Raw genomic sequence first — 18,048 nt, 5'->3', positions numbered from 1 at the left:
CACTGGTGCGGCTGCGGGGGTCAGGGTCGGGGCACTCGCATCTTCGGAATGACAACGCCCCAGGGTTCGGCGGGAGGGGGCCAGCTTCTCCTTCCCCCACCCTCCCGCTCTCAAGCTCGCTCCTATCTGCCCCTCTACCCGAGGCTTCACTATGCCCACGCCATCGCTTTATAGGACTTTCCCAGCCCACACCACGCTGTGTACGCTGGATTCTCCCGAAGAACAAAGGAGGAAACAGCGGGCCTGAGAGAGGGGTGGGACTCGAACGCAGGTCTACTTCCCTACCGCACCCCGCCCCCACGCACATACTGCCCTTTCTGTCTGCCAGTGCTGAGGCCGCGGTCAGAGCCCCGCCCCGCTGGTTCGCACGTGGCCCCCACCTGACCCGGCGCCGGGAGGCGGAGTAGGGCGGAGCGGGAGGCAAACGCAGCACTTTCCGCGGCTTTGACAAGCCTGCGGCGGCCGGGCCCAAGCGTTAAACGGGGCCGGGACTGCGCCATGCAGGAAGCGCCAGTCGCGCTGCCCACGGAGCCGGGCCCTAGTCCCGTGCCAGCCTTCCTTGGCAAGCTGTGGGCGCTGGTGGGCGACCCGGGCACCGACCACCTGATCCGCTGGAGCCCGGTGAGGGCTGGGGCCTTTCGACTTCCTCAGTGGTCCCCGGGATTCCTCCACGTCAGTGAACGTCCACGCTCACCCAGTCCCTGCCTGGGACGGGGCTGAGGGTCCCTTGATTCAGCCGTCCAGGGTATGCGACGGCTTGGAGGGGGTATTCGAGATGGAGGTGAGGCGACTTCCTCCGGGCAGAGGAAAGGGTAGGAGCCTTCTGGAGGAGACTTAGAACCCGAAGGATCTTCCAGGTCATTTAGTTCCCACCCTGCCCATCAGACAGATTGGAACACAGAGAGGCCAGGAGAAGGGAAGGGCTGGGCCTGGTTCTAGCTCAGAGTCACATCGCGGGTCTGGGAGCCGTCCGGGGCTGGAACCCAGGTTTGCCCACTGCTCTTACTTTCAGAGAACCGAGTACGGAGTCTGGGTGGGCTGGGATAGAGATTGTGGTCGCCCCAGGCTAGGCCAGAGCTGGTTCTGGCCTGGCCTCGTCCCACGTCCCCACGAATGGCAGCCTCGGTCCCCAGAGTGAGTGCGAGTGTGTATGCGCGCGCGCCAGAGCGCTGGCTTCGCCGTAGGCGGGCACCGCTCACGATGTCGTCTGGTCTCCGCCCGCACGGTGGGTGGGCGGGCGGCGTTCTCCACAGAGCGGGACTAGTTTCCTCGTCAGCGACCAGAGCCGCTTTGCCAAGGAAGTGCTGCCCCAGTACTTCAAGCACAGCAACATGGCGAGCTTTGTGCGGCAACTCAACATGTGTGAGTCCCTAGGGCCGGTAGGGACGCGGGCGTTGGTGACTTGGTGCGGGGGGGCGGGGCAATTTACGCCCCCACGCCCTACTCCCTAGACGGTTTTCGAAAGGTGGTGAGCATCGAGCAGGGTGGCCTGCTGAGGCCGGAACGGGACCACGTCGAGTTCCAGCACCCGAGCTTCGTGCGCGGCCGAGAGCAATTACTGGAACGCGTGCGGCGTAAGGTGGGGGCGGCCTGCAGGAACCAGCAAACCGGGGTGGAGGTGGGACAGCTGTTTCCTGCGACTCTGACTTGAGGGTGCCTCCCACCTGCAGGTGCCTGCGCTGCGCGGCGACGACGGCCGCTGGCGCCCTGAGGACCTGGGCCGTCTTCTGGGCGAGGTGCAGGCTTTTCGGGGAGTGCAGGAGAGCACCGAGGCGCGGCTGCGGGAGCTCAGGCAGTGCGGGGGAGGGGGCGGAGGAGGATGGGGAGGCGGAAGGGAGGGTCTGGGCGAGGGGGCACTGGCTTCCAAGCGTTTCTAGGCAGTTCCTTCCTCTCTCATGCCTTGGCGCCTCCATCAAGACCAATGGGCCGAGCTGAGGAAGTCTGTTGTCTATGGACGGGTGATCATCCGAGTGGGCGCGGGTTCAGGCCTGCCGTTCTGTGGGGGGTGGTGACCGGGCGAACTCTCAGATGCCTCAGCACCCTCCCACGCCTTTCCCCCAGGCAGAACGAGATCTTGTGGAGGGAGGTGGTGACGCTGCGGCAGAGCCACGGTCAGCAGCACCGGGTCATTGGCAAGGTGTTCCTCTCCCCCCTACCCCACTTCTCTCACTCCTGAGCGTACCACCCGCCCCCCAGTCCTGGAAGCCACCTGGAGTGCCTCGTTAGGGTGGGGGGCAAGGTCCAAAGTATGAGTTAACCCTTTGCTTTCTCTTCAGCTGATCCAGTGCCTCTTTGGGCCACTTCAGGCGGGGTCCAGCAGCGCAGGAACTAAGAGAAAGCTGTGAGTGAGAAACCCAGGGACACCCCCACCCCTTCCAGGACCCTCACAGAAACCCAGGCAGGACTCCTTCTCCTCCAGAAGCCCCTTCACCTGGAATCCTCATTCTTTTCCCCTGCATTACAGTCTTCCTCACCCAATGGCCATCCCCCCAAGGGCCCCCTTCCAGGGCTTTCCCCCTCTACCCCCAACTCTACCACCAAAACCCCCACTCTCAGACCCCTCAGTTCCAGGACCTTAACCCCATATTTCCACCCCATCATCCCCTTACCCCTCACCCCAAAGCATCCCAACAGCAGAGGGTCTGGGTCTCAAACCACACTCCCTCCCTCCCCTCTCTACCCCCAAAGGGCCCCCATCTCTGGGGGGAGCCCCTTCTGCCTCTAGCATGTGACTGATGCCCTGGCAACAGGCCTCAGCTCTGCTGACTTGGCTGCTGGGGCCTGTGGGAGGGAGGTGGTGCAGGCTGAGGGGCATGGGAGATGAACCTACCCAGCCCCCTGCCTGTGCCCTGGCCACCCTGCACAGGTCCCTGATGCTGGATGAGGGGTGCCCAACACCAGCCAAATTCAACGCCTGCCCCCTACCTGGTGCCCTCCTGCAGGACCCCTACTTTATCCAATCGGTAGGTTTTTGCTTCTCTCTTCCCTAGAGCACAGCTCGGTTTATGGAGAGCCTGTTCCCTTTCCACATTCCCCAAAAAGAAGAGAAGATGGAGGCCAGCTTTCCCTCCCACCAGACCCAGGTTCCCCAGCATGGGCCCAGCTTCCTCCCTCAAACCTTCCCCCTTAGATCTAGCTCATGTGGTACTGGTTGGGTTCTGGCTTACCCTGTGGCTTGAGGTGAAGGGCTGGGCCTCATCTTCTACTTAACAGCCTCTCCCAGAGACCACCCTGGGCCGCAGCAGCCCTCACAGGGCCAGGGGCCCCATCATCTCTGACATTCCGGAAGACTCTCCATCCCCTGAAGGAACCAGGCTTTCTCCCTCCAGTGGTGGCAGGAGGTAAGAGGGACAGAGGCTGCCCTCTGGGGAGCCTGTGGCTGAGGGCCTGGCAGCCCAGATGGCTGTGGGGATGGGGGAGAGGTCAGTGCCAGGGTCTGGCTGAAGCTTTTCTCTGGTGCAGGGAGAAGGGCCTGGCACTGCTCAAAGAAGAGCCAGCCAGCCCAGGGGGGGAAGGCGAGGCCGGGCTGGCCCTGGCCCCAAACGAGTGTGACTTCTGCGTGACAGCACCCCCACCGCTGCCTGTGGCTGTGGTGCAGGCCATCCTGGAAGGGAAAGGGAGCCTTAGCCCTGAGGGGCCCAGGAGTGCCCAGCAGCCTGAACCAAGAGGCCCCAGGGAGGTTCCTGACAGGTGAGCAGAGAGACCATTTTTGACTGTAAGCCCCGTGGGCCACTTCTGCAGCTAGATCAGCACTAACTAGCCCCCAGACTTCCCAGCCTTCTCTGCCCCTTGGTGGCTGGCTGGTCGGTTGGGCACCACGGTCTCACCTGATTTCTCAGAGCTGCTCTAAGGAGTACCAGCTTCAGAGGCCCCTAGAAAGTGGAAACATGTCAGTGGTAGGGCTCAGGAATCTGCATTTTAAATGCAACCACTGGGGTGCTTGTAAAGTACGCAACAGTTTAAGAACCACTGATATTGATAATTGCATAGGGAGGGGACACAACCCAAACCTCAGGCCAAAAGTAGGAAGCAGAGGCACTCTCTGTGTGCCCCTCTATGTGTGTGTGGGGGATCGTCTTCCAGCATTTTCTGTATGTTGTCAGATTTAGATCCTGATGTATTCAGGTTCCTTGGGAACCTAATGGGGGATGGGGTTGGGCACTGCAGGCCAACGGCAGTTTTCCATGCGCAGGGGGCCTCTGGACCTGGAGAGAGGAGCCCGGAGCCCGGAGAGTCTGTTGCCTCCAATGCTGCTTCGGGCCCCCCCTGAAAGTGTGGAGCCTGCAGGGCCCCTAGATGTGAGTACACCTTCAGCAGGGCAGAGGCATGGGGCTTGATGGGGTCCAGCTGTTTGTGCAGCCTGGGGAGGACACCACTGACCCAGAGCTCCCCCTAGGTGCTGGGCACCAGCCTCCAAGGGCGGGAGTGGACTCTCATGGACTTAGACATGGAGCTGTCCCTGGTAAGACGGGGGTGGGGAGGGCAGGGGGTTCAGGGTTGTTCAGCCAAGCCCTTTAGTCCACAGCTGTTCTCCCTCAGCCAAAGCCCCAGCTCCCCTCCCCAGCTGCTTCCTGGGGTTCTCTTATGCAGTTGCAGCCCTTGGTTCCAGAGAAGGGTGAGACTGAGCTGGCGGTCAAGGGGTTAAATTCTCCAGGGCCAGGTAATAATTGTGGTGACTCAGGACCTGGGGGAGGCCCATCGGGGCCTGAGCTACCACGATTGCGTGGGCGGGGCAGTTGGTGTTTTGGAGGGAAATCCCCGGAGGCAGGCTGCTCTGCAGAGTACTGCTTAAGCTGCTTGAGCCACTGGAAGAGAGTGGGGGGGTTGAGAGTGGATGTTTCATCCTAACTGACCGGAGGGCAAGGCGAGTAAAGCTCTCCTTCCCTGAAGAAAGGAGGCGACCATTTCTCCCCGCTGAGCACAGCCCCACTCCTCCTAGGGAAGGACTCCATGCTGGGGGCACCACTCCTGCTGGATGTCCAAGCCGCTTTGGGAGGCCCAGCCCTCAGCCTGCCGGGAGCTTTAACCATTTACAGCGCCCCTGAGAGCCGCGCCTCCTACCTGAGCCCAGGGGCCAACCCCTCCCCCTGAGAGCCCTCTCCTCTCTGAAACCAGCCTGGCTGAGGGGCGGGCTGGCCGCCAGCACGCCCGGCTCGGCTTCCTTGAGCCCCTGCTGGAGGCTGAGTGAAGCCCCTCCTACTTTGGCAGCCCCTCTCCAATACCGAGCCCTGCATAAAACTGCGTTTTTTTCTGTGTTTCTGGTCTCTTTTCTCTACCGACCATGGAGCACAGAAGTCATGGGTGGGGGGCGACTTGGCATTCGTAGCAGCGTCCAGATCCTAGGGCTTTAATCGAGGAACCCTTGAAGGGTGGAGGTGCTTGGGGAGCCTGCCCCTAGTTCTCCTGCTTAGGCCCCATCCTCCGGGTCCGAATCCAGGGCTGGCGCGTGGCCACTGCGACCTCCGGGAAGCGGGGACTTTTGGGGTCACACCCAGCACCGCAGTGCATCCGTTCTGTGAGCCTGGGTAAGCTGGTCTCCTCTGAGCCTTGTCTGTGACAGGCAAAGATGGGTGTAAAACGCCTGGGAATTGCCGGGGTACTTGGGGCCGCGGGCTTAACTGTCCCCTCCCTGACTCATCCGGCGCGCCCGGGGTGAAGAGGGAAAGCAGACTACGTGTACGAGCCCAGGCGGTACGCGGCTTCCGCAGCCTGCCTCCCCTTGTCCCGGGAAGAATGGCCCCCTTTCCCCACCCCCTCCGGGTTCCCGGCAGCCCTGGCCGGCCCGCCCCCGCCGCAGCTGCTGCTTCCATCTCTACCCCGCCCGGCCCTTTCTGCCTCGTCATCTCCTCCCCAGCCAAGGCTTGACCAGTGAGTGGGGCCGCCGGGAGCGCACGGACCGGGAGCTCCCCGGACCCCCCGGCTGCGGTGGGGAAGAGAAACTGAGTTTGGGCAAAATCCGCGCCCCACCAAAACCGGCCGCACCCGAAGGAGGTCTGTGAGCCCCGCCCCACGGCAGGACTCTAGCTCTGGGGCTGGGTGGAGGGGAGTTAAGGGTTCGCACGTGCTCAAAGGCTCCCGCAGTTTTCCACCACCTTCGCTCCCTAGCAAAAGGACGCGCGGGGAGCGAGGTGGGGAGGGCGGCAGAGACCCCGTCCACGCCTCGTAACTGGAGCTGCCTGGTGCTCTGGGAAGGATCTGGGCTGTGAGCACTGAAGGAGATAACTTCGGTATTCACTTCTGAGCATTGAGTTTCAGGGTGAGGACCCGTACCAGCTGGTGTCTCTGCACCCCAGACAGGACAGAGGACAGGACTCGGGGTAACGGAAGGAGGAGGCTAACATGAAAAGAACTTGGGGAGGCGTGAGAGAGAAGGAGGGGCCAGTCTAATCTTCCTCCTCCCTCTCTGCACCTGTACAGAGTGGGTTCTGTCCTCCCTCCCTTCCTGCACTCGATTTGGGGGACAGGCTTTGGAAGCCTCAAGTGAAGAGGGCAGAGGATCCACAGTACACAGTGCAGTGATGTCAGCCTAGTGGTGAGGGTGTATGTTGTTCACGGGGGTACGGAGGAGAAGGAACCAGTCTGCTTGTGGGACACTCAGGCATTGGGGTGGATGAGGGGACATTTGAGTCTTGGAGGATGGATCCACAGCATGGAGGGAGGAAAGGGCATTCCAGGCCTAGGCAACAGCACCTGTGAAGTCCGGGAAGTGCCAGTACTGAGTGGTGGAGGGAAGTGGGGGAAGGCCTGGCTGGCCAGGGGGTGGGAAGTGAACAGATAGTCTGGATTCTCTCTGATAAGCTGTGGGGGTGTGGGGGACAGGTAGTTACGGCTGACATTTTGCTTGGCAGGAGACCTTGTAGTTCAGGCTGGAGCAAGTCAGATTCCACTTCTGCCACTTGATCTCTCTGAGCCTGTCCCCTTATCTGTAAAATGGGGACAAAAGCCCTACCCCAGAGAGTTGTCAAAGTCACTATTCTGTGGGGGTGATGGGATAGGAGTGAGCGGTACTCAGAGAGACTGTTATAGGAGATGAGGTGACCACAGAGGGGTTGAGGAAGATGCTGATAACTCACTGAGAAGTGGAGGAGCAGCATTTGTCCCTGATGGGACATGAAGGGAGAGAGAGGGGTAAAGGGTAGTCCTGGTCTCTGCTCATGGCCTGGGGGAAGGGCTGACACTTCAGTGTGGCTAGGAGGGGTGAAATGACCAGGGAGGCATAGCATGACACCAACTAGTGAGACCTGGGAAGCAGGATGGGGGCTAGGACCAAATCCTAGACCTAGAACCAGGTAAGGAGGTAAAGGAGGGACCCCAAAGGGAGGACGAGATCCAGGAGGGTGTTTTGTGGACAAAGCCAAGGCCAGGGGAGATGGGCTGAGAGGGGGAGTGGTCCAGGGCCTGACCTAATTGCCCTTAATGCCAGGGGCCTTGCTGCCTGGGTCAGGCCACCCAAGAGGAGATGGGCCATTGTCCTTGGTTGTCAATAAATGAACAAAGCAGATTAATTTCTGCCTAACACCTGCTGTTTGGAAGAGACAGCCTCTCAAAATGGGAGGATCTATGGAGGAAAACAGTGAAAATTCAATGTTTGCTGGTAGCTTTTGTGAGTTGGGCCCTGGGTACTTAAAGATGATGGCTGTAAATCATTCCCAGGGCAGCAGGGAGACAGTTTGGTCTCAGGTGATGTCAGGAGATCTTGGTCAGAGCTAAGACTCAAGAGAATTCAGGTATCCCTGCTCAGGTATTAGAACCAGGAGAGACCATGAGACCACTTTGGGGTTACAACATGGTGGTGGTATTGGTGAGGTGGTGCAGGGGCAGGGCCTGTCCTGGAAGGATGGACCTCAGGATAAGGGGTCTGGACTTCCTCCGGTGGGTGAGAGGAGCAGCGGAGGCTCCTAGCACTTCAGGATCTGGGAGTGGGGGGATTCGGGGCTCTGCAGGGTCTAGGATGGAAGTGAAAAGCTAGACTAAGTAAGTGGTGAGGTTGACAGAAATATTGGACAGGCTGGGAAGAACTTGACTGCAAGCTGGGTGTGGGGGTATCAGGATCAGTTGTAGGTCTTTCTGCCTGTTAAGTTGGGGAAGCAGGTTGGGAAAGAGAAGTTAGTTTGGATAAACTGGGTCTGAATGGATCACAGGATCTGCAGGTGGCAGGGGCTCAGGAGGGAGGACATGCTTGGGGAGAGCCGTCAGAGTAGAGACCCCAGTCACGGGTGTTCACTGGGGCCCTGGGAGAGAGGTCAAGGTCAGGGGGGCTCCGGCCCCCACTACCTCTCTCCCCACCACCTCCCATGCAGCCCCCACCATGGGCAACACGCAGGAGAGGCCATCAGAGACGATCGATCGCGAGCGGAAACGCCTGGTAGAGACGCTGCAGTCGGACTCGGGGCTGCTGCTGGATGCGCTGCTGGCACGGGGCGTGCTCACCGGGCCCGAATACGAGGCATTGGACGCGCTGCCTGATGCCGAGCGCAGGGTACGCCGCCTGCTGCTGCTGGTGCAAAGCAAGGGCGAAGCCGCCTGTCGGGAGCTGCTGAGCTGCGCCCAGCGAACCGTGCGCGCGCCCGACCCCGCCTGGGACTGGCAGCACGTGGGCACGGGTGAGAGCTCGCGCGGGGGCGGGGCCTAGGTCAGAGGAGGGGGCGTGGCGTGGGAGCAAGGAGTTGAGGTCTTCCCCAAAGACCCGCACGTGTGCAGGGGAAACCTCAGAGGGGTAAAATGAATCTGAGACACTCCCACCTCCGCCGTAGGCTACCGAGAACGAAGCTACGACCCTCCATGCCCAGGCCACTGGACTCCTGAGGCAGCTGGCTCAGGGACCGCATGCCCCTGGCTGCCCAGAGCTTCAGATTGCGATGAGGCCCGGGGTCCTGAGGACTCCGAGGCAGCGCAATCCGGAACCCTCGAGGAAACTGAGCCAGAGCTGGAAGCTGAGACCCCTGAAGGGGCTGAGCCGGAGTTGGAACCCCAAATGGATCCTGAACCAGAGCCAGGGACAGAACCACAGCCAGAACTGGAGCCGGAGCCCGACCTAGAGGCTGGGGACGAATCTGAAGGTGTGAGGCCGACCAAACCTGGTGGGAGGGCGTGGCCTGGGGGGCGGAGGGGGGGGGTCCACCTGACTGACCACATCCCTTCCGTCATCTCTAGATTCCTGAAAGCCTTAAAGCTGACAGGCCACTCCTCGCCCTAGCAGGATGGGATCTAGGATCCTGCCCTGCCGGGGTCAGATGCCACGAAGGCTCCCTCTGTCCCAGTACCACTGAAAGTGAATAAACTCTGGAGGGTCAGCTTGGACTCTGTGATTCTGGCTCTTTGCCCAGGAACTAGGGTGTGGATTTGTACCTCTAAGTCCCAATGACCTGGGCAGCCCTGTGCCTACAGCCCAGTCCTCAACCCCTTTCCATCCTCAATAGCCCAAGCTGTACCCCTGGAGAGTCCCCAGTGGGACAAGGGCCAGACCCTTGGGCCCTGCTCCACAGCCCTTTTATCCTCGTGAACCATTTGGGGACATGTGTAGTCACCAGCCCCACCTCATGAAAGCCCCTAGGCCTGGCACAAAGAGCCAGGAAAAGGGTACTTCTTTCCACTTAGAGAAGGCTAGAGCTCACCACCTTGGGAAGTGAGACTAGAAAGAGAAAGGGATCTCAAGTAGGCAGAGCCCACACAGTTCATTGTAATTGTTTTAATTGGCTTCTCTCGGGACTGGGAGCTCAGTGAGGGTTGTGACCAGTTAACTGGCACACAGAAGGCGCTCTATACATATTCACTGACTAAATGAATAAGGACTTTGCAGTTGTGTTTCCAGGTTTTCAGATGGGAAAACTAAGGCCAAGGGAGGGAGTAGGACAGGGTCAACCTCACACAGCTGAGTCTGAGATGAAACTGGAAGCAACAATTATCTTGGCACCTCTCCTGGTCTAGGAGGGGCTCAGAACTAGGAACGAGGGGCCTGCCCCTCAGGCTTGATTTAGGCTGCTGCCAGGCTATGCCAACCTCTTCCAGAGACCAGCTGTGAGGGTGTGGGCAAAGACAGGGACAGTAGAGGCCAGTGCAGGGGATGAAGGCAGGGCCAGGTGAGCTCTTAGCTTGATTCACAAGGCGTGTGTGTGTGTGTGTGTGTGTGTGAGAGTGTGAGAGTGAGTGAGTGAGTGAGTGGAGCTAGGAACAGTCGGTGCCTTCCAGAGGAGCCCTGTTCCCTCCATCGAACCTTCAGAAACTGCTGCGTCCCAGCCCCAGTAAGTAGAGCACATAAATAAGGAATAAATACATGACAGTGGGAGAGGCAAAATGCTGGAAAGCACACCCCAGCCCAGCTGGGTCTCTACTACCAGGATCCCTGCTCCTTGAGTCTGTGTGAAAGCCAGGACCTCAGGCTCAGGCAATCACCCCAGAAGAAGGGAGATCCCCACCAGGACCCAGTGAGAGGTAGACAGCATGAAAGCTGAAGGAGCACCAAGGGGCCAGGTGGGGGAGGAAAAGACTGGAGTATGCAGACACCCAAAGCCATCTCGTGCAAGAACAAGTTTCTACTCCCAAGCCACCTCCTCATCCCCATCCAGCTTCCCTCCTGCCCCCAGGCTTTTCCTCTGCTCAAAAGGCAGCTGGAGACAGGAGGGCAGATTTAGTTTGCCTGACATGCTGCTGTTGGCCTTCAGGGTCCAGGGAGGCTAGCAAGGGACACAAACTCTCTGCTGTTGCCTCTCCTCCCTCCTGAAATGCTTCTGCCCTCCCCATTCCCCAAGAAACACGCAGGCTGTGGAAGCACAGAGCAGCCAGCTTCATGTTCTGGGGGCTGATCTGGAGCCCTCTTTCCAGGGCCCCTGCCTGTAGCCCTCAACCAGTATCAGTCATCAGGCAGCAGGCGGCCCAGCTCTGCCTCATCCAGCCGGTTGGTGGTCATGATGTGCTCCAGCTGCTGCCGGTAGCGTGCTAAGTCCTGCATGAAGTGGGGCACCCGGGTGTTGTCCAGCACCCCATGGGGCCGAAGGTGATCTACATCCTCATAGGACACCTGCAGGAAGAAAGCTGGGCCTCAGGAGTAGGCAGCGTGCCCTGGCTTTCAGGCAGCTGGTCCCAGCTCTCTTGCAATGGCCCATAGCCCTTTGCTCCTGGAACTCCTCCCTCTCCCCTCCTGATCCACTCCCAATGTTATGTACCCCGAGGCTCAGTCCTGGGTGTTTGCTCTTTCTCTCAACACCTTCTTTTATCATCTATGTCCTACAACCTCACTCCTGTCTCCAGTCCAGCTTCCCCCCTCACCTCCAAACCTGGGTATCCAAATGCCTTCTGAACGCCTTCCCCGGCATATCCTTCAGGCACCTCAGACTCCCCATATCCAGCATTACTGGGTGCCAGCCTATGCCATCCCCACCCTCCTCACAGTCCCCTAGGTCACATTCCAGGTGGGGGCGTAGAATCTGTCACCCTCCCACTCAGAGTGGCCACTGAGTTAAAAAGATCCACTCTCTGAAGATCTCTCCAGCTTGCTGCTTCCCCTCCAACTGCGTGGCCACTGCTGGGTTATGCCAGACCACCATCAAGTCTGCAAAAGTGATTGGAAAGGCCTCCTCCTTTTCCCCCTGCACTCCCTTCCCTAGGCCTCTCCTCCCATATGACAGAGGGAGCCTTCTAAAGCAAACCATCTGTGCCACTCTTCTGCTCAAAGCTCCTAGGATTCCCCATTGCTTTGGATGAAATTCGACTTCCTCAGCCTGGCACAAATACCCAGCGCCAAGGACCTGTTCCCTGGCCATTTCTCCAGCCTCCTTCCCCAGGCCTTCCTGATTGCTCCCTTGGCCTGGAATGCTCTCACCTCCTTTGAAGTGCAGTGTCTACACACACACCTGTGGGCTGGCTCAAGCACCTATATTGGCTGCCAGACCGTCATTTCACCTCCTGTGCTCACCTCCACCCACGCTCCCCCCATCAGAGAGGCCTGGCACCCAGTCCTCAGTTGAGTTCCAATCAGAGGCTCAGGGAACACTGCAGTGATGGGGAGAGCTGGCTGGGCCCTCCGAAGGCGCGTGGTCCCTCACCTTGCCCAGCGAGGTCAGCAGCGGGAAGTCGATGGTCTGGCGATGCCGCAGAATGCGCACGATGCCGTCCAGGTACACCTGATCCTTGCTGAAGCAGCCTGTGGACACGGGAGGGCCGTGAGCCCTAGGCCCAAAGCCCCACCTGAACCCCCCCCCCACACCCCTGCCACAGATCAGGACACTCCCCACTGCACAGGCGCCCACCGGGCAGCGAGGTGTCAGTCTGGCCGCGCTTGGCGCGCACGCAGTACTCCCAGCGCACGTCGGCGTCCTGCACGTAGCGCGCCAGGTCCTGGAACAGCTGGCGGAAGGACATGTGCGCGGCGCGGTGGATGGTGTAGTAGAGCAGCGCGGCGCGCCACAGGAAGGGCTGCTTGCGGAACAGGACACTGTGCAGGCTGGCCAGGCCCTCCTCGGTGGGGTTCGCTGGCCGCAGCCCATACTGCAGCCGGCCCTCGGCGCTGTGCCACGGCTGCCGCGCGTTGTTCACGCCCCGCAGGTAGTGAGTACCTGTGGGGTGGGCGAGGGAGAGGCTGCGCTGGGCCGCGCATCCAAGGGACCCTCCTGCCCAGCCTGGGTCCTGGTCTGCCCAGCTGGACCTCTAGCCAGCGACTCACATATCCTTATGCCTCTAAAGTCAGGCTCTTACACAAGTCCCCTCCACCCCAAACTCATACTCACCCAACCCCAGGCAGCATGAAGACTCTCCTCAGGTGAACTCACGCCCAAGGATCCAGAGTCTCACATACATGAACCCTCCCTCACCCGTCCAGGGCTACACACACCCACACAAACTCTCCCAAACTCACACTGCCCCCCAAGCCCCCAGAGACGTGCAGGAACTCTCACACTACCCCAGCCCCACATCCTGCATGCCCATATCATGCTGATGTCCCCAGCAAAAACCATCTTTTGCCCAGAGCAACAGGATTCTTGATGAGGAGGGACAGAGAAAAGACTAGTAATGAGTGTCCCATGCTCGCTTTTCCAGGCTGGCCCTAACCCCTCCTAAACCCAGCTCTGTGTGTTTTCAGCTAATTCCATTCCCAGGATCTGAACTTCCACCCACCAGGGAGGGCCTGCATGTTGGCTGGGCTTGTGGGACCCTTAGGGCTCTCCCTCTGGCCTGTCTGAGCCTCAGCAGTCTTGCCCCACTGTCAAGGGAAATCATAGAGGAAGTAGAGGGAGGAAAAGATACCCGGAAGGAATAAGAAATGAGGGTGAGCCCAGAGAGTGGGCTGGCACGTTCTGGCCTATGTCTGTGAGCCAGAGGAAGGAGGTAGCTGCTCCTGAAGGGAAGGGGCCCATCCTCCGGAGGGAAGGGGAAGAAAGAGAGGGGGTGGGGTCTACCCACACCCTGACCTATCTCGTGCCGCAGCATGCCCTCCAACCAATACTGGCGGGCTCCGGTCAGGTTGATGGCCAGTGTTGGTCGGCTGTTCTCCACCATCATCACTGCCTGGGACAGCAGGTCCTCACTCAGCTGCACCACAACCTGCGGGCGGCAGAGCCCTGAGCCACGGCCACCAGCCCAGGGGCCAGTGTGCCGATGGGCCCGCTGATGCCACAAGGCAGCCAGGCTGGACACTTGGCCACAACACCTACCCTTCCCCACCACTGCTTGGAGCCAGCTCCCACCTTACCGGGGCAGGGGCAGGGCTTGCCCGAGGTCACAAGCTCCATCAGTGTAGAGCTGGGCCTGGCATTGCCCACTCAGCAGCCTGGTTTGGAGCATGTGGAAAGGGGGCCTCGCAGGCAGGGCGAACTCACCTCCCCAGCGCAGCCCTCCTTCTGCATGTATTTGCGCACAATGGACCAGATCTGGCACTTGGTCAGCAGCTGGCCCCCAGTCGCAGCCTCAAAGTGCTCATAGGTACCAAACTTCTCCAGGACAGCCTCGATGATGCCAACCGCCTGCACAAAGGGCCACAGCGGCAGGTCAGGCCAGGCCTCTCAGGTGGAAGGGCCAGGGTGAGGTGGGCAGTCTGGACTGACCTGATGGAGGAACTGTCCAGAGGCCTCACTGTGCTTCTCCAGCACAGCCGTAGGCATGGGCTCCTGGTACTCGAACTGTGGGTTGTAGGTGTAACGGGACTGGAAGAACTTGTCCCGCTCACGGTCCATGTTGGTTGGCCGCAAAGCCACCAACATGCAGGGGCTCTTGCTGGCACCACGGCCTGCATCCTTTCGAGTCTTAGCGATGTGAGGCAGGGAGGCCGCAGGCCGCAGGGTGCCCCCACCTGGGTCCCGTCCCTGTCCAGGTGGCGCCCGACCCTGGGTGCTGCCCCCCCGCCGGCCAATACTGTTTACGGTGTAGGTGCTCTCACTGCGACGCATGTGGCCACGGTGGCCCAAGTGCAGCTCTGAGAAGGGCTGCGGCTCAGGTCGGGGCCGCAGGGCTGAGCGGACTGAGAGAGCCGGGGGCAAGGCCAGGGACCGAGGCCAGGGGTACAGTGCTGTCCCATCTCGGTCTGAGGGCCTCAGCCTATGGCCCAAGGATGAGGGACTGGATGGTGGGCTGGGGGGTGCCTGCTCATACACCTGAGCCCCTGAGTCCAGCACCATTCTGTCCTGGTGGTCACATCCAGCTGGGTCACTCCAACTCCCCACACGGTCGACTTCTGGAGACACAGAAAGGCATGTGGAGACCAGCATGAGTGGGTGTGGCCTGAGGACCAGCAGGCCTTGTGCTCCATCCACACTGCCCTCGCTGGGCCTTTGGTGGGCCCAGGACCTGACGCCAGGTTCTAACCTGACCCCTCACCTCCACCCTAGTGTCCATCCCCTCCAGCAGGCTCACCCAAGCAAGCTGGACTGGGGGAAAGCAGGAGGAAGAGTCTCATACACCCAGCTAGATGGTGGTTACTCAAATCCCCTTAGACTGTGAGCTTCTGAGAGCAAGGCCTAAGCCCCCATTCGTGATTCTTCCAATCCCTGTGCTCAGCGCCCACCCAGACTGGGAGTTTGGTACAGTGTAGCCTCAGCTGCCAGGATGACAGGTGAGGGGGTCTCACTACCTTCTACCTGCCTTCTACCTATGGCATTTTCTCAGTCTCACCCCGCCCCTCCCTCCTGGCTCCATCCACTTCCTCCAGCCCATTGGGATTGGGCCTCAGTCAGTTTGAATGCCTGCAGGCCCCTTGCTTATGCTAGTCCCTCCACCCGGAATGCTCTCTCTCCCTGGGCCATCTGCTCAAATCCAAATTAGAATCAGCTTTTGGTGAGCAGAGGGAAACTTCAGCAAATCCAAGCCAATCCCTGGTCTGTCCCCTAGAGTCATCTTTCTAGTGGTCATCCAAGGCCAGTGTCAGGACACTCACCCCTGACTCTGTACCAGGGCTCAGTCCAACCCAGTCTCTCCCCAGAGACTGACTGAAGGCTCCAGCCTCCAAACTCTCCTGCCTGCTCAGGGACATAATTCCAGCATTCCTCTCCTTTCCTACATCTCCTGCGCCATCAATCTCTTCCTCTCTACTGGATTCTTCCCATCAGTATAAACACATGTTGTTATTTCTCCATCTTAAAAAACAAAACAAAACCCTCACTTGACCCCACACGCTTGCAGCTCCACTGCATCTCCCTCCAGCGGTTTCCTAAGGCAACACAACACCTCAAGTCGTCTATACTCAGTCTCCAATCCCTTCTTTCCTGTTCTCTCTTCAATTTCGCTTCAAGTGGGGGCTTTTGTCCCCCACTCTCTATCAAAACTGATCTGACCAAGGTCACCAATGATCTTCATATTGATCAGCAGAATTTGACAAAGTTAATGACTTCATCTTGGCTTGGCCATGTTCTCCACTTGGTTCCCAAATACACTGGAACATGGTTCTCCCACCTCACTGGCTGTTTGTTCTTGGTCTTACTTGCTGGTAATCCCTATCTTTCTGACCTCTTGACACTATAATGTCCAGAACTTGGAAAATTCTCTCCTCTTCTCCGTTTATGCTCACTTCCTAGGTGATCTCATCCACTCTCATGGTTTTAAATATGTCAGCCCAAACTTCTTCCATGAACTTCAGACTAGTGTTGCCAGTTCTCCGTTCAACATCTTTACTTGAACGTCTAACAGGTATCTCAAACTGAACATGTCCCCCGTCTGGAGTGCTTTCCCCTCATATAACTGCAGGGGTCACTCTCACTTTCCTCAGATTTCTGTACAAATATCTTTTTAGAAAAGCCTCCCTAACACACCCTCTATAAAATAAACCTACCCTAGACACTCTCCACCACAACCTCCCCTTCTCCACAATATTGTCCTATGATGCAGTTATCACCATCTGAAGTACAGTACAAGTGAGCTTATCTGTTTTCTCCTTTTAAGTGTTCACAGCTGTGTCCCCAGAACAGTTGCTTAATAAAGGAATGAAACCAAGAGCCCTTGTCCTTCTCAGAACTGGAATCATACCTTCCCTGCACTTTGCTTCCCCATCTAGTTCTGATCCCCTCCCCCTCCTCCCGGCACTCTGCCTAGTGACAAGCTGCTGGAAAAGATTTCAGGCCTCAGGCTTCCCTCCCCTGAACTAACTATACACTTTTCTGGATTCCTCACTGGTCTCCGGGCCTCTGCTTGTACTAATCCCCTTCATCTCCACTTCTTTCATTTGACCTACCTCTTTGCAATTACCAGAATATGCCTGTTTCTTTCATGTCTCAGGTCCTTCTGCCAAGAATGCCCTCCCAATGTCTCCCCGTGGCAAACTCCTTAACCATTCTTCAGGACTTGGTTTAGGCCTCACTTCCTCCGGGAAGCCTTGCCAGCGTCTTAGAGGTTCCCAGTGCCCAGGCGGCTTCTTTACCATCCTAGGCTGTCACTGTTGGAGCCTAGGTCCGTGTCCCCCCATCATCCCCTGAACTCCCTGAGGGCAGGGACGGGTCTGATTCACCCCCATGACCAAAGTAGCCAGCTCCAGACGCAGACTGAACGAAAGATGGTTGTGGGAGGAGCCCAGGCTGAAGGCGGAGTCTGGTGATAATGAGAGGGTGTGGCCTGAGCCAATAAGAAACTCCGGGAGAGGATAACGTGGAAGAGGAGCCAATGGGGACTGGGAGATCGAGGAGGGGCGTGACCTCCAGCCAATAAGAGGCGGGGGATGGGGCAAAGGGAGTGCCCAATGGAGGGTGGGGCCGGAGGACAATGGAGCGGGGTTCCCTGGTGGATGAGGAGGGGTCGCGTCGAACGCCTTCTCGGCCTCTCGGGGGTGGGGGGATTCCGTCCGCGTGCCGCGCCCCCACCTGTTCAATCCTCTTCTCGCCGCCGCCGTTCCCACTCCGCAACCCCGGCCGCCGGCTGCCCAGCCCTCGGGAGCCGACACTGGTGACGCACGCACTCGGGCGCGCGCACGCTCAGACGAAGGCGCGCGGATTCACGTCAATCTCCGCGGCCTCAAGCGCCCGAGGACATGGCTGGGGGTGGGGCCAGGTAGAGCCGGAGGGGGTCTACCATCGGGTCACGCCCCTGGGTGGGGTGTTGTCTTAAGCCCGCCCCCTCCACCTCCGTAGTTGGACTCAGCAGTCGCGCGGGAGACGCGAGCTCGCTGCCGGCGCACGGACACGTGGGGATGTAGTCCGCATACAGCAGCGGAAGCCCGGGTGCTTGGGAAAGCAGCCCATATACAGGTCTGATGCCGGGATAGGTGGGGCGCAGACGTATTTCAGAACTAGAGACAGGATACCTTAGGTATGTCACTGCACTTGGAACCCCTGACCTTCGCGGGGACTTTTATTTCTATCCCCCCTTCTCCAACGCACACAATTCAGGCGTACGGGGGCCGTGGCTTTATTCTGGGGGCAGCCGAGGGTCAGGCACAGGACCCCGAGGGGAGGCAGGAGGACAGCGGGGGTGCAGGTGCTGGCACGAGGCTGAAGAGTGCGCGTCCACTCGCTGGGGGCGAGGGCTGCGGGCCGGCCTGCAGAGAGCTGAGTGCGGCCAGGCGCTGCTCTCGGGACACGTCCCCGCGCAGGTCCAAGAGGGCGGAGACGTGATCCTCGCTATGGAGTACAGGTGCGT

General features: G+C 59.3%; 4 protein-coding genes across 9 annotated transcripts in view; 2 read left to right on the top strand and 2 right to left on the bottom strand.

Annotated features, from left to right (window-relative positions):
- Positions 1-432: 432 nt before the first annotated feature.
- On the top strand, positions 433-5,257 carry HSF4 (heat shock transcription factor 4). 2 transcript variants are annotated; one of them, XM_024734015.1, is made up of 13 exons: positions 433-621; positions 1,254-1,362; positions 1,452-1,579; positions 1,671-1,795; positions 2,062-2,137; positions 2,277-2,341; positions 2,867-2,963; positions 3,214-3,341; positions 3,463-3,690; positions 4,193-4,298; positions 4,397-4,462; positions 4,591-4,660; positions 4,940-5,257. In XM_024734015.1, the coding sequence occupies exons 1-13, from the start codon at positions 499-501 to the stop codon at positions 5,089-5,091; spliced, it is 1,473 nt and encodes a 490-aa protein (XP_024589783.1). In that variant the 5' UTR covers positions 433-498; the 3' UTR covers positions 5,092-5,257. The 2 variants fall into 2 exon arrangements, with proteins under 2 accessions (XP_024589783.1, XP_024589792.1); XM_024734024.1 differs by having other exon boundaries at positions 459-621; positions 2,867-2,973; positions 3,210-3,341; positions 3,567-3,690; positions 4,940-5,236.
- Positions 5,258-5,482: 225 nt separating this feature from the next.
- NOL3 (nucleolar protein 3) lies at positions 5,483-9,300 on the top strand. Of its 3 annotated transcripts, none has more exons than XM_024734042.1 (4): positions 5,483-5,525; positions 8,301-8,603; positions 8,754-9,059; positions 9,154-9,300. In XM_024734042.1, exons 2-4 carry the CDS (start codon positions 8,309-8,311, stop codon positions 9,159-9,161), a joined length of 609 nt encoding a protein of 202 aa, XP_024589810.1. In that variant the 5' UTR covers positions 5,483-5,525; positions 8,301-8,308; the 3' UTR covers positions 9,162-9,300. The 3 variants fall into 3 exon arrangements, with proteins under 3 accessions (XP_024589810.1, XP_024589817.1, XP_024589799.1); XM_024734049.1 differs by lacking the exon at positions 5,483-5,525 and adding an exon at positions 5,862-5,991; XM_024734031.1 differs by lacking the exon at positions 5,483-5,525 and adding an exon at positions 6,050-6,256.
- A 399-nt stretch (positions 9,301-9,699) lies between these two features.
- Positions 9,700-17,351, bottom strand: MATCAP1 (microtubule associated tyrosine carboxypeptidase 1). Of its 2 annotated transcripts, XM_024733486.1 has the most exons (7): positions 17,274-17,351; positions 14,037-14,662; positions 13,812-13,955; positions 13,404-13,536; positions 12,246-12,551; positions 12,042-12,139; positions 9,700-11,017 (listed from the first exon to the last, which is right to left on the bottom strand). In XM_024733486.1, exons 2-7 carry the CDS (start codon positions 14,604-14,606, stop codon positions 10,850-10,852), a joined length of 1,419 nt encoding a protein of 472 aa, XP_024589254.1. In that variant the 5' UTR covers positions 14,607-14,662; positions 17,274-17,351; the 3' UTR covers positions 9,700-10,849. The 2 variants fall into 2 exon arrangements, with proteins under 2 accessions (XP_024589254.1, XP_024589247.1); XM_024733479.1 differs by lacking the exon at positions 17,274-17,351 and having other exon boundaries at positions 14,037-14,800.
- A 455-nt stretch (positions 17,352-17,806) lies between these two features.
- Positions 17,807-18,048, bottom strand: part of EXOC3L1 (exocyst complex component 3 like 1) — a 5,905-nt gene continuing 5,663 nt past the window's right edge. Inside the window, exon 13 of one of the 2 annotated variants that reach the window (XM_024733970.1) lies at positions 17,807-18,029. In XM_024733970.1, coding sequence (XP_024589738.1) covers positions 17,840-18,029 — 190 coding nt within the window. In that variant the 3' untranslated portion in view covers positions 17,807-17,839. The remainder of the gene's footprint in view (positions 18,030-18,048) is intronic. The other variant, XM_024733981.1, reaches the window with a different exon arrangement.

Source organism: Neophocaena asiaeorientalis, unplaced genomic scaffold (assembly GCF_003031525.2).
Source record: "Neophocaena asiaeorientalis asiaeorientalis breed wild unplaced genomic scaffold, Neophocaena_asiaeorientalis_V1.1 scaffold90, whole genome shotgun sequence".
In the NCBI taxonomy this organism is placed as follows: Eukaryota; Metazoa; Chordata; class Mammalia; order Artiodactyla; family Phocoenidae; genus Neophocaena; species Neophocaena asiaeorientalis.
This window is presented reverse-complemented; position numbering and strand designations above follow the sequence as displayed.